This window comes from Lepidochelys kempii, chromosome 26, assembly GCF_965140285.1.
Source record: "Lepidochelys kempii isolate rLepKem1 chromosome 26, rLepKem1.hap1, whole genome shotgun sequence".
Taxonomy (NCBI): domain Eukaryota; kingdom Metazoa; phylum Chordata; order Testudines; family Cheloniidae; genus Lepidochelys; species Lepidochelys kempii.
Genome location: NC_136405.1, coordinates 13,994,222 through 14,011,844, shown reverse-complemented (window position 1 = coordinate 14,011,844; position 17,623 = coordinate 13,994,222). Strand labels below are relative to the sequence as shown.

General features: G+C 53.7%; 1 protein-coding gene across 1 annotated transcript in view; it reads left to right on the top strand.

The window, feature by feature from the left end:
* Positions 1-17,623, top strand: part of LOC140903698 (hexokinase-4) — a 42,638-nt gene that overhangs the window by 807 nt on the left and 24,208 nt on the right. Inside the window, exons 2-3 of the mRNA XM_078850635.1 lie at positions 180-377; positions 17,255-17,417. Of these exons, the coding sequence (XP_078706761.1) occupies positions 17,309-17,417 (109 nt within the window). The 5' untranslated portion in view covers positions 180-377; positions 17,255-17,308. The remainder of the gene's footprint in view (positions 1-179; positions 378-17,254; positions 17,418-17,623) is intronic.

Genomic DNA, 17,623 nt, shown 5'->3' with positions numbered 1-17,623 from the left:
GACTGCCTAGGAAGGAGCACTGCGGAAAGGGATCTGGGGGTTATGGATCGCAAGCTAAATATCAGTCAACTGTGTAACACTGTTGCAAAAAAAGCAAACATCATTTTGGGATGTATTAGCAGGAGTGTTGTAAGCAAGGCACAAGAAGTAATTCTTCCGCTCTACTCTGTCCTAATTAGGCATCAGTTGGAGCATTGTGTCCAGTTCTGGGTGCCACATTCCAGGAAAGATGGGGACAAATTGGAGAAAGTCCAGAGAAGAGCAACAAAAATGATGAAAGGTCTAGAAAACAGCACCTCTGAGGGAAGACTGAAAAAATTGGGTTTGTTTAGCGTGGAGAAGGGAAGACTGAGAGGAGACATGATAACAGTTTTCAGGTACATAAAAAGTTGTTACAAGGAGAAGGGAGAAAAATTGTTCTCCTTGGCCTCTGAGGACAGGACAAGAAGCAATGGGCTTAAATTGCAGCAAGGGCGGTTTAGGTTGGACTTGAGGAAAAACTTCCTGTCAGGGTGGTTAAGCCCTGGACTAAATTGCCCAGGGAGGTTGTGGAATCTCCATCATTGGGGATTTTTAAGAGCAGGTTAGACAAACCCCTGTCAGGGATGGTCTAGATAATACTTAATCCTGCCATGAGTGCTGGGGACTGGACTAGACAACCTCTCGAGGTCCCTTCCAGTCCTAGGATTCTATGGGCCCCACTATACCAGGGTCAGCACCAATAAATCAGAATGGGCCCTGCTATACCAGGGTCAGTATTAATATACCAGGGTGAACCCCACTAGACAGGGGTGAGCACTGATACACCGGGTCATCCCCAATATACTGGGCTGGGTCCCACTATGCAAGGATTGGCCCCAATATAGCAGGGTCAGCTCCAATATACTGGGGTGGGCGCACCAGACAGGGATCAACCTCAACATACTGGGTAGGGTTGCCAACTTTCTGACCCTTGCCCTGAGGCCCTGCCCCTTCCCTGAGGCCCCACCCCTGCTCACTCCATTCCTCCCTCCCTCTGTTGCTCACTTTCCCCCACCCTCACTGATTCGCTAATTTTCACCAGGTTGGGGCAGAGGGTTGGGGTGCGGGAGGGGGAGGGGGAGGGCTCCGGTTGGGGATGCAGGCTCTGGGGTGGGGCTGGGGATGAGGGGTTTGGGGTGCAGGAGGGGACTCCAAGCTGGGGGGGTGGGGCCAAGGGGTTTAGAGTGTGGGAGGGGGCTCCAGGTTGGGGCAGGGGGTTGGAAATGTGGGAGGGGGTGCGGGCTTCAGGATGGGGCCATAAATGAGGGGTTCAGAGTGTGGGAGGGAGCTCTGGGCTGGAGCAGGGGGTTGGGGTGCAGGGGGGTGAGGGCTATGGCTGGGGGTGGGGCCGGGGATGAGAAGTTTGGGGTGCAGGAGGGGGCTCTGGGCTGGGGCTGAGGTGTTCGGAGTGCGGGAGGGGGCTCAGGGCTGGGGCAAGGGGTTGGGGTATGGAAGAGGGTGCGGGCTCTGGGAGGGAGTTTGGGTGCGGGAGGGGGTTCAGGGCTGGAGCGGGGGTTGGGGTGCGAGCTCTGGGAGGGAGTTTGGGTGCGGGAGGGGGCTCAGGGCTGGGGCAAGGGGTTGGGGTATGGAAGAGGGTGTGGGCTCTGGGAGGGAGTTTGGGTGCGGGAGGGGGCTCAGGGCTGGAGCGGGGGTTGGGGTGCGAGCTCTGGGAGGGAGTTTGGGTGCGGGAGGGGGCTCAGGGCTGGGGCAAGGGGTTGGGGTATGGAAGAGGGTGTGGGCTCTGGGAGGGAGTTTGGGTGCGGGAGGGGGCTCAGGGCTGGAGCGGGGGTTGGGGTGCGAGCTCTGGGAGGGAGTTTGGGTGCGGGAGGGGGCTCAGGGCTGGGGCAAGGGGTTGGGGTATGGAAGAGGGTGTGGGCTCTGGGAGGGAGTTTGGGTGCGGGAGGGGGCTCAGGGCTGGAGCGGGGGTTGGGGTGCGGGCTCTGGGAGGGAGTTTGGGTGCGAGAGGGGGCTCAGGGCTGGAGCGGGGGTTGGGGTGCGGGCTCTGGGAGGGAGTTTGGGTGCGGGAGGGGGCTCAGGGCTGGGGAATGGGGTTGCGGTGTGGGAGGGGGTGCGGTTCTGGGCGGCACTTACCTCAGGCAGCTCGCGGAAGTGGCCGGCATGTCCTGCCAGCTCCTAGGCACAGGGACGGCCAAGGGGGCTCTGCCAGCTGCTGCGGCAAACTGGACGTGGTCAGCTGGGCTGACTGGAGCTGCCAGGGTCCCTTTTCGACCGGGTGCCTGTCAACCCTAATACTGGGGTGAGCACTTATATACCAGAATCTGCCTCAATATATCGGGGTAGGCCTCACTATACTGAGGTGAGCCCCAATATACTTGGGTTGGGCCCCACTATACCAGGGTAGACACACTATACCAGTATGAGCCCCACTATACGTGAGTAAGGCCCTTTGTACCAGGGTCATCACCTTGATACCAGGGTAAGCACGGATGTGCTGAGGTAACTGCATCCACACTAGAAGCGATACAGATCTACCCATCTTGGTTTCAAGTCAATATTATAGCGGAGTGATAGCACCACCATACTCAAGGGTGAGGCTTGTTTGCTGTGTACCCTCCTCCACAGAACAGAGAACCCCACCCCAAAATTTCTGCATCAAGCCCCGAGCTTCTGTAAGAGCTACATTATATCTACATCTAGCCTTAATTTAAAGTCTTCAAGTGACGGAGATGCCACCACATGTTCTGCAAAGCCTCCTAAGAGATCTGCTGCCCTGCTGGTGTGCTCTGTAACCTGGTGTGTTACATCAGTGGCTCCGTCTGAATTAGACTGGAAGCTTTTGGGGGCAACTGCCTTGTTTTCCTCTTCGCGCTGGCTGTGCTCAGCTTCAAGAACGAAATAACTGTCTGGGCTTCATTTGTGATCCCAGGACTGTGCCTTAGCAGGATCGCTGGGCCAGGCGGCTCCTTGCCTATTCCAGATCTCGTTGGCCTCTGAAAGGGGAGCAATGCAGAGCTGGACCCTGGTTTCATTCCCGTCACAGCAGATGCTTCCCGTTTACCCTCGCCTTTGCTCAGACTTCTCATCTAAGCACCTTCCTCCTCTTTTTTAACCTTTGTCACTTGGAAGTGGGTTTCTCTGACCCAACATGGTCACCATGGGAGCAGAACAGGTTGCTAAGTCTTTCAGTGGAGTGGTTACCGCAGTAACAAGGAGATAAAGTGGTTGTTATGACAATTTGAAGGAAGACTGATCACCATGGCGGTGGCCTTCTGCATGAGAGCCCTAACAGACAGATGGGGAGGGGGCTCGATGAAGCAGGACAGCAGCAGGATTTCCCTGGTTGCCCCAGTAATGCGAAGTTAATCTCAAGATCTCAGGATGCAACGTGGGACCCCTTTGAGGGCAAAAATGGGAGGGTGTCAGCAAGAGAAAAAGTAAATAAACTTCCTGGTAGGTTGGGAAGTGACTGGAGGAACTGGGCAGGTGGGTGAGTGAAGCTGATCCCCCATGCTCCATTACCCCGAGGAGAGGAGGAGACCTTCAGTCGCCAGGAAGGGACTCGTTGCTTCTCTTCTGACAAGATGCAGGGTGACAAAATGGATCCCGACGTGACGGACGTCCCTTCACCCCATCCCACCAAGTGAACCCCCAAACTAGAAGGAGGCTGAGATCCTGGGGGCTGGGGCAAGACAAAGTCCAGGGAAAGAAGGGGAAACGGGAGCAGAATTGCTTTGGTTTTGATTTTGCGTACTAGAAAAGAGGAAACCAAACAATCAGCCTACAACTGAAATAAACCAGCGGGGAAAGTGGAGGATTCACAAGCACAGCAGGGGGGACCTGTCTTCTCAGCCCAGGACCAGCTGCTTCAGGGGCAAGAGGTGGAATATTTCCGGGGCAAGGAAACAAGTGGTGGTGTGTGTTTTGACTCAGTGCATGACAGATTTGCCAGCAGCCCACCCCTTGCGGACAGCTGCCCCAATGCTGGATCGCAGAACCAGGATGGACAGCTCCAAGAAGGAGAAGGTAACATATCTAGTTCTGTCTCTTTCCCTTAGCTTTGTGGGGCGATGAAGGTGCTGCCTGGATGGATAGCTGATTAATCAGTAGGCCCCATCCTAAGCCCATGGTGGACTCCTTCGGTGCACCTCTGCAAAAGGCAGCCCTTTCTGGGAACCCCAGCTTCATTTAGTGCCCATCCATCACCCCTTGTTCCACTCGACTCCAGATCCTGCTGACAGGGAAGTTGACACCCAATTTTTCAAGGATGTCTCAATTTCTGGAGACCCAGTTAGTGCCCGGGTCAATTTTGGCCACCCAAAATCTGAGGCATCCAAACTCAGAAGGCGCCTTTGAATGTTCAGGTTTTAATTTCCAGCTTCGCTAGTGAAGCAACTCTTCGTGGGGTGTCCGGACAGACGGCAGTCTTGGGTGTCCGTGCTGCTGTGTTGTGATGAGATTGCACCCAGGGTCGCGTAGCTTGGCCGTCAGCGTTCTGCTTCACCTGGAAGCCGGCACGTTCGGTGCCGTCCCCGTGCCAAGAGCGCAGAAGGGGGACGCACATGGCAAATGGTGGGCACAGAGGGGAGGCTGACACAGAGGGGAGAGTGCCCCCTACCGAACCTCCCCACGCTGCTCCCGGTATTACAGTGCCCCCTTGCACCGGATTGGAGCCAGCACTGGCTCAGAAGAGAGAGCTCCCCCTCCGGGTCCCCCCGTGCAACAGCCGCTGTAGGCTCAGGTCCTGTGCAAGCAGTCTCGGTTCCTTTTAATCTACAAGATCTGGCAAGATCACAGCTCCTCCAAGGTGTGGAAGAGGGGACTCGGGGGTTCTGCAGGTCGGGGGGTTCTGTGCCCAGGATGTTTAGTCCCGGGGAAGCGATGCACAGCTCTGTCAGGAAGGCTTATGGTTCGGATCTCCGATTGGGCTGTTTGCCTGCTTTTCGGCTTGGCTGTCTACTGTCCAGCCTTGTTCCAAGCCCCAGTGATGGCTCGTCTCCCACCCCGCCTTTCCCTTGGGGCCCATTATAACCAGCCTGTCTGCGATTACTCCAGGCTTAGCAAACAGCTTGGATTTCCAACCCAATCCGGGGCTGCCATAGAGTCTAACTTCTCTGGGTAGTAGGAAGGAGAAGTGTCTCACAGGGCTCACTGCGTCCTTGGCCCACTGACCTCGTGCCATTGACATCTGCAGCATCCTGCCACCATGTGACCTAGTTAGAGCTTGAGAACTAGAGCAAATAACTACACCCCCCCACACACACACACCATGTGCATCCCCCTTGTGTGCTCAGAGATCACAGTCGATCTCAGCAAGGGGGTGAGCCAGAGGGAGCAGTCAGTGTGTGCTGTGATCTCCCTGGGTGGGGGAGCAAGAAGGAAGGAGACAGGAATCTGTGTCCCCTCGCCCCCAAGCTGCGATGTTGTTTGGGGAAGCAGTGTGCCCATCTCAGGGATTGCAACATCCTATCTCCCTGCAGTCGGGGGAGTCAATGGCAGTGCATGGAGTGGGCAGGGCCCATGGAGCCCCAGCAATCGCCCATCATGTGATCTGTGAAATATTAACTCTGCGGCAGCAGGCACCTAGCGCAGGGAGATCCCAGCTACACAGGGCCCAGAGCCAGGGGGATTCGTGGCTCGGCTCATAGTCTGCGTTCGCCGTGTGCTGGCCTGTGCAGGGAGCTGGGCTCCCCAAATTTCCATCCGCTGCAGCGCCCCCTGCTGGCTGAGAAATGAGTGGTCCATGCCACTTGCGCCGTGCTCCCTGCTGGCCGGGGCATGGGTTGGTCTCTGCCAAGGCAGGGGCCTCAGGCATTGGTGGCAATCTCCTGCTCCCTGCCTGTAGCACCCAACAGTTTGATCTCCTGAGGACTGAAATGCTTTGGTCTAAGCGAAGGAATTGAGCCCAGCACAGGGGGATTTGGGCGACCGGTAATGCCTGCGCTAGGCTGGGGGTCAGCCTACATCATCTCATGGTCCCTTCTGGCCTTAAACTCTAGGAAACGATGAAAAAGAAGAAAAGCAGCACATTGGGAGCTGACGTGTGTTAAGAAGCATCGTGATACATGTATGAAGGAGAATTACGGGGCTGCCAACGACAGCCGAGGCTGAACTCAGGGATGGCCACAGCTGGAGATGGGATGCCGGACAGGGTGGGCCAGGGCTCGGAGGTGGTACCCAGTTTCTCTCGGCTGCCTGGTTCTTGCTCATGTGCCCAGGGGTCTCCCTGATTGCCGTGTGGGGGTCAAGAAGGAATCCCCCCTCGGGTCAGATTGGGAGTGAGCTTGCGGGTTTTTTGCCGGCCTCTGTAGCATCTGGGTGCAGGTCGCTTGCCAAGGTGTATCTCATTTAATCACTTTCCTGCTCCTGCATGGGCCTGGAGCACGGGTGCACCTCAGTCCCTCCTATTCTCCGCGTGTGGCATGGAGTAGTCTATCTCCTTTCTGCGGCTGGTGGCCTGTGATATGCAGGAGTTCAGACCAGATGACCTAGTGCTCCCATCTGGCCTTAAACTCCATGATGCCTCTCTGTGCCTCAGAGCTCTAGGGATACCCTAGAGCAGTGGTCTCCAAAGTAGGGTGTGTGCACCCCAGGGGGTGCGCCAGAGAATCCTGGGGGGTCCGCGGCAGGAGGAGCGCCTCCGGACGACACTCCGCCTTTTTTTCCTTCGGCGGCAGCTCTGCACGCCTGCGGCAGGTCTTCCCCCCTTCTTTCTTCGGCAACACGCCTGCGGTAAGTCTTCCCCTCTCCTTTCTTCGGCGGCACCGTGGGGGTGCGCGATCCAAAAACTTGGGAGACCACTTCCCTAGAGCCTTCCAAGCTACATGTGGACAGAGACAAGGGACCCTCCCTCCTTCCTTACACGTTGCATCAGAGAGATCAGCTGGCAGCTGTCTAGCAACTGCTTGGCCATGGTGGAGCTTCCTCATTTTGTCCTTTTCCTTTGGACCCCCTCTCTTCAGGATCCGTGGGACCGGAACCTAGGTCTGCAGTGCCTAGTGCCTGAAGTTGTCTGGGCAGCTCCACTGATGTCTGGCCAGCTGTGACTCCCGAGCACACCATCTCTTTTGGTCTCTGACCCTGACTCTTGCTTATTGAACTCGGCACTGATGGTGGTTGTTGGGGACCTGGGCTCAGTGCTTGAGATGAGCAGGAGTGAGTTCTGGGGGGCAAGTGCCTGGCTTGCCAAGGGCAGCGCTTCCTCTGACCCCAGCCTATGTAGTACAGTCCTGAGGCTAACCTCTATGTGTGAACACCACCAGCCCGGCTGTGACTGCTAGGCCAGACTGCCTCCACCCCAGTTCCTTACGCTTTCCTCCAGGAGGTTCCATCCAGAAAGCTCTATTAAAGGGCGCTCAGAAGTCAAGACAGGAAGGCGTATCCGTTAGCTCAGGAGACCCAGTACCCCAGGGCTTAGCTCGCTGCTGAGCTGAACACAAGTTCCGTCACAGCAAGTGGAGATGGAAAAATCTGTTGCCCTGGGGGAACTGGGCAGGGCTGTGCCCTCCAGTGAACTTTCCCTTTCTGAGTCTCGTGCTCAGCGAAGTGGGTGATGCTAATAGAGGTGGCAGTATGGGGAGCAGGCTGCCCAGCTGCCAATAACTATCCCACCTCGCTCTGATCAACCACTTTACATCAGTAGATGTCAAAGCCCTTTACAAAGCAGGTCAATATCATCATCCCCACTTTACAGATGGGGAAACTGAGGCACAAGGGGGGTGGTGACGCGGTCAAGGTCACCCAGCAGGCCAGTAGCAGAGCTGGGAATAGAACCAGGTCTCCTGTGTCCCAGTCCATTGCTCTGTCCACTAGGCCTCATTGCCTCCCATTGTTGCTTCCCAAATCCCCCCACAAGCCCACATTTGGGGTGCTTCATCTCAGAGACTTTCCTTTAATAAGTTTACTTTGGAGGGGCACAGGGCCATGTTTCCACAGTCTGATTTGTGTCCTGAAAAAGGGCCGGAACCAGGAACAGTTCAGAATCACTAACAGAGCCAGTCCTGTGTCTGAAACGGCCTGCAAGAGACTGAGCACTACGGAAACTCTGCCAAGAGTCCTGGCAGCAGAACGTATGTCAGTGATCTGGCGACGGGCCTCCAGGCCAACCCCCACCTCCCAAGTCCCAGGGCACTGAGACTTTTTCAACAGCTCCTAAGTCTTTAGTCTCTTTGGGTTGGAAGAAGCTGTCGGTGCTATCTGCAGCCCTCAGCCTGGAACTTCAGCAGCGGTTCAGCACCAAGAGACACGGGCTCAGCCAGTCTGTTCAGCTTCACAGCAGGCATCCAAAAGACGCCTTTGGTGCCTGCGGAGAGCAAGAGGATTCCTCCCTGTCCTCAGAGCAAAGCAGACCCAGCCGATCTCTTGGGGGCAGAAGGACTGGAGCAGTGTCAAAGATGAAACCAAGCCAGGAGGACACCTTGCACCTGGTAAGCTCAGAATCCTGCCCACAGGAACCTCCGCCATCTCCCTTACGCTGCGTGATTTTCTGTTCAAGGTAGTGTGGACAAGCAGGCACTTGGTGGGCTGTTCCCTGCCGGTCAGACCGTGCTGGGTGGGAGTCATGCCTAGCTCCAGGCATGCTGCTTTGCATCAGCAGATCACAAAACTCTTTACAAAGGAGGTCGGTCGCATCACCCCCATTTTACAGATTGGGAAACTGAGGCACGGAGAGGGGCGGGACATGCCCAAATAGGCAGCAGCAGAGCCAGGGAGTGGGTCCTACTGCCAGCCTGGGAGTCAGGACTCCTAGCCTTTTTTCCTGACTTTGCTGCTGGCCCTGGGTTAGTGTGTTTAACTTCTCTGTTGCCCCTCCCCTGTCAAATGGGGGTGCATTAATCCTCCCTCGGTCACAAGGCTGCTGTGGTGAGTGATGTCTGGAAAGGCCTTGGTGGTCCTCAGGTGAAAGATCCCTCCTCGCTCCCCTCATCTCCGGCACGCAGCCCTGCTTGGTCGTTTTCAGTGCCCCTCTGTGCCCTGGGGACTCCCAGCAAGGGTCTCAGAGACGGTGCTGGGTTCATCATTCTCCTGCTTTCCCCAGCATGCTGTCTGCGGCAGAGCAGGGCGGGGTGCTCCTGGCAACGCCTCAGGAACCAAAGATCCCAGCTGGCATCGACCTGAGCCAAAGAGAAACCAGGGCACTCGAGCCAGCATTTGCTGAATGGTGGTGCCTGGGTTAGGGCCCGAGGTGGAGGACCCTGGGGGCCTGGTGTCAGTCCCTGTGGTGGGCAGGGATAGCTTGGATGGTGGTTGTTGGGGACCTGGGCTCAGTGCTTGAGATGAGCAGGGGGGCAAGTGCCTGGCTTGCCACGTGCGCTGCAGCCAAGGGCAGCTGAGAGTCCAAGACTGGCATCAGCCAAGGGCGGGCTCAGCCCTGCCAATGGTTGGCAGGGTCTGAAATTGGCAGGTGCCTCCCTAGCAGTGGGTGCTCCTGGGGTTTGCACTGTGGCTGGGAATGACCCTGGGGGCTTCATGCCTTTCCCCTTTGTTTGGAACCCTTGGAGAGCAGCAGCTGTGCGGAAGGCCCAAGGCGGGCAGGGAAGATGGAGAATCCCTGAGGGACACTGCTCTGCGTGCTTCTCCGCCGGAGGGGCTGGGATGACCCTCCCCGAACTCGGAGTGCTCGCGATGTGGGTGCGGGGTTTCCTGTGCTCATCCATGTGCCTGGCCAGCTTTGCTGGCTGCTGCACCGGGTGGGAAGCAGTGTGGCTTAGTGGTTGGGGTATCAGAATGAGACTTTGGAGCCCTAGGTTCAAATCCCACCTCTGCTACTAGTTGGCTGGATGACATTGGGCAAGTCATTGCTCGCTCTGTGCCTCAGTTTCCCCATTTGTAAGTTTAAACATTGGAACAATTACCCAGGGTGGTGGTGGATTCTCTGTCCATGGCTCCACATTCTAGCTGCCACCGCTTAGGGGCTTGGGCTCGCCGCGTCCCAGCTCAGCAACACCCTTTCATGCCATTCACAACGTGCCAAAGGCGCGTACGCTTCTCATTGAATGGGGAAGACCCGGCCAAACAGCTTGTCGCTGTGGTTACGGCAGAGCTCTGTCTAGACACCGGCAATGGGCTTGCTTTCCTGGCTGCAGCAAACCAGAAAGCAGCCTGGCCGTTAGCTCTGCAGGGCTTAGCTGGTAGCTGTGTGAGCGCTCCCCTGGCTGTTGGTCTTGCACAGATCTAGAAAAAAACGTGTCCGAGTTTTGTATCCTTGCACTCAGCACCAGCGAGTTGTGAGTCCCCGAGAGAACTCCTCAGGCAGCATCGCACCAGCCGTAGGTTGTTTGCAGGGGATCCAAAGGATGGGGAAGTTTATAGAGTCACAGACGCACTGAATTTAAGGGCGGAAGGGATCAGTAGGTCATCAAGCTCCTAGATATCATCACCAGGCCGGAGAATTCCACCCAGGGCAGCACGAGAATGGGAACATAGACAGGGAAAGGGGCTCAGATTAGCTCACCCCGGTGCAAAGCGGGGGTAAAACACAACCAGAAGGGCAGTGTTTGTGCCCACTTTGCTCTTGTTTGAGGGCTCTTCTCATCCTTTAAATCAGTCACGTTTTGCGGTCCTGGAGGTCACAGCCAGGACGTGGCCCCAAGCTCTGAACACACACCAGGAACTCAATTCTTTTAAGTGCCACGTTTCCAAACGGGCCTCTAATTTGGCAACCGGCGAGTCTGACCTGAGCAGGTCACGATGAACACTGGGCCATTTGGTCTCACAGCTAATTGCAATGGTGCATGTAACGTGTGAGTCCAATTGTGGACCTAGTACAGAAGTTACAAGGCCAAGCCCATCTCTTCCCTGGGCACGTGCAGGGGATTTTGCTGAGGTCAAACTGAGATGCCCCGTGTGGATGGGCTTTTATAATGATCTGCTGGGGTAGGTATTTTTGGATGGGAAGGAAAGATTATCTTATTCAATGACTTTCTCCTTCTGCCCGTCACCGTGGTATCTGGGCACCCTCCACATGAAATCAGTAGCAGTAGCGAAGTCCCATGGTGTCTCTGGCACTCCTCCTTTTCAGAGTCAAAACTCTGTTTTGGTTTTAGACATTACGAATTTGCTCTTTTGGGTTGGTCGGGGTGTGGGGGTTGGAAGAGGGGTCTGTTGGGGTGCGAGGTTGGAAGGGGGAGTCAGTGTTTGGTGGTTGAGGGGAGGAGGGGGGTCAGGGTTGAGGGGTCAGGGTTGTCAGTCCTATGTTGGAAATACCCTTGTAACTGTAGGGCGCCCCCTTGTGTCTTCTGTGCATCCTAAGACGGCCATTATGGAAACGGGCCCAGGGCATCGCATGCAGCTTATTGCTGTTTTATGCATCTCATTAAATAACGAGGCAACATGCACTTTGATTCCACATCACAGCAACAAGAGCACAGATGCTGTTTTAGCGAGGGCACTAGCCTGGAGCCCAGGAGATGCAGGCGCACTTCCTGCCCTCTCGGACCAGCGGCTCCATCATTTACAGAGGTCTGGTGGTTGTTAAGCGCTTCCAGCTCCCGGAGACGTCAGTTTGACCATCAGTGCTCTGTGCCTCAGTTTCCCCATCTCTGGAATGAAGATCGTTAACCCTTCCCTACCCTGTGGGGGAGTTGCAAGGATAAATTTGTTAATGCAAGTGGTGCACCCATACTGTATGACAGGGCCAGAGGAAACCCTAGAAATGAATGAAAGCCTAAACGGTTGTGCACCTCCTCAACTTGGAGCAAGGCTCACTAGGTAGAGACTTACCTGGCCCCCATCACTGGAGCATTTCAGCAGCTCACAGTCGTTAGCACATTTATTGTCACACGTCCCTGAGAGGTAGGTCAAGGCTGTAATCCCCATTTAACAGATGGGAACTGAGTGGCAGAGTGACTAAGTAACTTGCCCAAGGGCACACGGGACCTCTGTGGCAGAGCAGGGTCACAGCTGGCTGAGTAATGGGAAAGATATTTCAGGCTACTTTCTTTGACCATCAGCAAGAAAACTTACTGAATACATCCTTCCTGGATAGCCGCCATCGTGCTCTGCTTCCATCTGTTTCCCAGGCTGGGAAAGATATTATATTAGTTTAAGAAGAAAAGCTTTTTTTTCTCCCCGACTCAGCCCAAATACGACAGCACTTTAAATGCCAGTGAGGCCTTCAGCTACTGCTGTGAACTGAGCGTTGGCCTTCACTGGCAATACAGCAGGTAGCGTCTCTCAGATATTTTGGCTTGACATATAAATTGCGGTTGCTAAAGTGGAGCTGTGGTGTCTGTCCTGCACTCCCTTTTTCAGTGGCTCCTAATTCACCCCAACAATCTGCTTCGGCAGTAATACCTCCCAGACTCAGTCCAAAGAGGAAGGAATGCTCCTGGAAAGTTTGAGCAAAATCAGATCAGACACTTTTGAGTGATGTGAACAGGGGGTGGGGGGAAAAAAGACCAGTTTCCCCTGTGTTCCAGTTGAGGTTTTGGAAACTGAGGCACAGAGCAGTGAAGGCAAAGGAAGCATGTTCATGCTCTCTCCCATGCTGCCCCTTGTGTTTGGGAGGAGCTGCCCGTAAACACCCTCCTCCAAATCTCTCCTTAACATTCTCCTTTGTCACGTACCCTGCAAAAACTTGACAACAATTTGGCCGCTGAGGTGCTTCTGTCACTTCTGTCAGGCTGGCCTGCGTCTCATTGTTTCCTTGTACTCCCGCATTGGTCTGTTGGCATCTATCTGTTGCCTCTTGTCTGACCCTTAGATAGTGTGTTCTCTGGGGCGGGGACCATCTTTTTGCTCTGTGTTTGTACAGCGCCTGGCACAACGGGGACCTGGTCTGTGACTGGGGTGCCGACCTATCATCATAATAGATGCATGAAATTAAAAAGCCAAAATTAACCCACAGGGGAAATAAATGCCAAACCTTTTCTGTCCTATCCAGCTTCTCCTCCTGCCCTCATCCCCAACTCTGTGTTTATATCAGAGAGGGCAGGGTGGAGGGGTCCACCTGGCACTCAGAGCAGAAAGTGGTCATCAGCAGAGGTTTGGGGTACTGGTGATTATTAGTCTTAGCCAGACATAGTTGGCAGACCACTGTGTGGGCCAACACCGGGAACCTCCAGAGCTCAAAGCGGGATGATCTCTACAGCTTGAGCTGAAGAGCCAAGCTAGATCTAAGTGACTTGAAAGAAGCAGTGAGACAGTAGAATAGGGAGGAGTGGGGAGAGTGTCTGGTAGTCGAGACCCAAAGGGGAAGGGGCAGGTGGGATGGGGAGAAGAGGATGGTGTCATGGGGCCACCTAAGAGGAGAAAGTTGGGGAGAGGGAGAAAAGAGAGGGCCATGTCCTATAATCACAGATGAACCCATGGGGGAGCCGCTGGCTCAGGGAAATGGGGATTACCCCAGGGCCTGCCACAGACAGAGGATCGGGGGTAGTGTGTAATGAGGGATCTGTGGGGTTCTGGCTGACAGATCAGAGCACTGGGATGCTGTGGCATGCTCCTTCCAGAAATGGGATCTGAATCTCATCCTGTGTCTTCTTCCTGCAGAGGGTGCAGCAAGGGGTGATGGCCCTGCCTGGCCACTGGGATTAAGTTCCCCACTTCTCGCCCCTCTTGAGGCTCTGGAGTGTCCTCGGTGGGGCCCGCTCAGTGCAAACGCCAGACCCAGGAGTTCGCGAGCCATTCACTACGCACAGTAGAAGGTGGGGAGGAGGGGTTCTTTGCATGAACTCTTGGGAGCGGGCGAGGTAGGGAGGCTACCAAACGGCAGGGCATTGCAAACACGAGGGTGATGCAAGGCTTCTATATTTAGGAACTGGCATGAGCCTGTCCTAAATATAGCACGAAATATGGGGCGCTGGCCTCCCTGCAGACCGCTGGCGGTCCCTCAAGTTACGAAAGAACCGCTCCATTTAGATTAGATGTGGAAGAGCGCCCAAGGTCCCATCCAGTACCGCCCTGGGGGACCAGTACAAAGTCCTTCTCTAGGGGACTTGTATAATGTTTTCTTCAGGCTCGGTTTAAATGCCCCAAGGGTTACGCTCCAGCCGTTTCCCTTTGGGAAGCAATGGTGATCGTCCCGCTGTGGTGATGTTTTCATAGTGCATCGGAACTGGGAACTGTCCTCTGAGCTCTAGGAGGGTGTACACACTGTTCTCTATTCCACGGTGTGTATCTGGCCCTCACTGGGCGTATGTGGTTCCTTCACAGTATTTATGGCTGTGTTCTACCCATTAAAATAGCCTCAGAACCCACTGGACCTACTGTCTGATTGATTTGCTTTACAGTCCATTTTCATTTCATCGAAGCATATTTGGTCTACGGTAAATATAGCAGGATGCAGATGAGCATGTGCCATTGTTTGTACGTGTGTCCAGGAACAAACAAAATGGTTAGGATGGAATTGAGATTGGAAATACGTAGCCATCATTCCAGACGGAAAAGAAACCATTAAAAGGAATTTATAAATTAATAACCCAGACACCAGGAAATTCAAAGTGACATCAAACAAAGAGAAAGTGGGACATGGCGGGTTAAGGAAACTGCAGATGAGTTTAAAATCCCCTCCCATCCCCTCTCCAAATCATGAGACGACTCTACAACATCAAATGGACCTGATTCTGCTCTCACTGGCGAGTGCAAATCCGGAGTAACTTCACTGAAAGCAGGGGAGTGATCCCGGCACAAAATCAGGCCCCATATCTTTTTCACTTACCAGATTGTCCCTCACGAAATACTGATGGCCTACAGCAGCTGTTGCCTCGGGGTTCTGACATCCCTCAGCCCCTGCCCTGTCCTCCTTCTCCTTCCTGTCAGTCACACCTCCCCTGCACTGTCTGCCTAGGTCATTTTGAAACCTCCACTGCGGCATGAGTCTCCTCACAGAACCTGTGAAGCTGTCCCTGGGGGAGGAGAGGGACTCATTCCGTCACTTGGGGGATTTTATTCCCAAGGAGAGCAGGACACCCTGGAAGGGAAAGAGAGGTTGAGCGGCAGAGAGCCGTGCTCCGAGTGGGAGTGAGAGGTGACGTCTGCTCCGGCTGCTGCCCCACAGCAGAGGCGTGGGTGCAGGGAACAGATACACAGTTGGTTGAAGCCTGTGTGGAGTGACTGGCAGCAGATTGCTGACTAAACTCTGACACATCATTGTTTTCTGTGCAAATAGCAAGTCAAGGTCAGTGGTGATGGTCCTTACAGCTCAGTGACCGTACTCTGAGGACAAGCCAGAAGATCTGGGGTCCTCTTTGTCTAAGATCACTGTTGCTTACTTTGGGACAGGACCTCTAGGAAATACGTTTCAGCCAGAGAGACTGGTGCCAATTCCAACATTACAAAAGACAGATCAGACCAGTGGCTGCAGTTCTGAGCTGTTGGCAAGGGTGGATGTTAACATATGCTACATCATATGCTGGGAAGTAAACAGGGTGTTTTAAGGCGGCGGAATTACAATGTCCAGCCTGGCGGGCTATAGCAAAGCAGACATTAAGCATAAACTTTAATTGGCTGTATTTGTAATACGTTTAAGGTAATGGGGTTTAAAAGTCGTTTTTGAAGCAGCTTAGCTTTGATAGGGGGAAATACGAAGTTGCCCAGACAGATGACAGTTTTGTAACTTCTTACTGTGGTCGTGAGGTCTCCTGGGCCTTGAGAAAGCATAAGCATGAGATGTGTGACCTAGTGAAGAATAATGGATTATGAGTTATGACCAGGAAAGTGGCCAGACCCTAATCGTCAAGAAGCCATTGAGGAGCCTAGATTGTTGATTCAACGGGGCTTGAGACAGTTTGGTGGAGGCGTCAGCTCCTGTTATTTCCTTATCGCTTGCTTGGGATAAACACGTGGACTTATGGATGGGACACAGAAGTAGTCCCCTAGGAAGGAGGGCCCCCAAGAATGGACGAAAGGTCAGCTTGGCCTCACTTGATCAGGACTGGACAATGCAGTTGAGGTGCAAAACCTGTGATCACCTGATTTGCCCAGAAGATCTCTGGGGAGGTCCTATCGGATGTGACCAGCTTGAATCTCAACCTTAAAAGACCAGGTAAGCAAGGAAGAAGTGCGCTCCTCTCCAGATCCCCGTAACAACAACCAAACGGCTGACACTCCTGTTTTCCCTGGGCTGGTCCCATGGGCAGTGAAGCCCAAGACACCACAAACCAGCCAGTTGACCAGAGGTTGATACCCGCTCACGTGATGGTACCTGAGCCAGAAGACATTGCCTGCTTCCCTACACTGCAGTTCTTCATTGGCTCTCGGAAGCTCAACAGATCAAGCAAGACAAAGAGCAGATCCTTTTTCTTTCCCCAGTGACTTTTCCTCCTTTTGTTTCCTTCACAGAATTCCTGATACCTGTGCAGGAACGCCTGTGAGGAGAGACTTGTCGTGTGCGTGTGTGAGAGCCCATAGTACGAAATTAACCTAGGTTACTGTAAATCTTATCACAGATCACTGAAGGCCATTTTGGGTTTGTAAAAATTCCAGTTTTAGCCCATCCTTTCCACAAGGGAAAGGATACAGATTGAAAACGTCAGCCATTCAATTACTGGTGTGATATAGTTTTGTAATTTAATGATTAACTGGGCTCATGCAATGATTTGAATCCATTGTTGGTCTCAACTTGTTTTTATTGTTAGTTAACCAATTTAAATTTGTACTATTGTTAACTCTTTGATTGATTAATCTGATTTACGTTCTAACCTCAGTCTGATTGTCATATTGTTTAGCACTTTAGGGAAGTATAATTAACTAATTAGCCTTATAGTCATTTAGGCTCTTAAATAAAAGCCATAAAACCACATTGAGTTGATTTTCTCTAATCAAAAAGCTATGAGGTCAAAAGAAACTTAGTTAAGGGGATTTTAATTAAACATTAACAAATAATTTAACTGAGGCCCTGAAAACCTTATTATTACTGCAGTTGACAGCACACGAACCTAAAGCTTGGACAGTGTGAAACTCGTAACTACCCACCTCCTTCTCCCATGGCTGCTCTGTCACACTACCCCAAATCACACCCAGGCAGGAGTGGCTGGGTTGAGCTGTTATCATGGTTTTCTGGTTAGTTTCTTGATCTCTACTCTGATCACTTTGGATGCCCATGCTGCGTTCTAGGCTTTCCCTTTCTCCTGGGCGGCCAGAAGACCTCTTGGATTCTGCACTGCCTCTGACGAGCTCCCTGCACAAGGGACCCTGATGCACCGAGCCTGTCCTTTCTGCACAGGCTAGGTGTAAGTGAATGAGGTCTTGGGCGTTAGATCCCCTGCTCCTCTTCCTTCCTGGGCACAAACTCGCCTGGGTCCCTCCCCGCTTACCTGCACCTCTGCTGCCGTAGGTAGAGCAGATCCTGTCTGAGTTCCGGCTGCAAGAGGAGGATCTGAAGAAGGTGATGCGTCGGATGCAGAAGGAAATGGATCGGGGGTTGAAGCTGGATACACATGAGGAAGCCTCTGTGAAAATGCTGCCCACTTACGTGCGCTCCACACCCGAAGGCTCAGGTAACACATTATCCTACAGGGTGTGGACGCCCATGGGGAAATGAGAGTGCAGAATTTCCCACCCCTACACCTCTCACTGTCCCATGGGTACACGGAGACAGGGACCCACCCAGCCTGGGGTAAGAATTTGATCACCATCCCTCCGCTGGCGTGCACCTCGCAGGTTGGGGGAGGGATCAATCAGTTGTGGCAGATGACAGAACAAG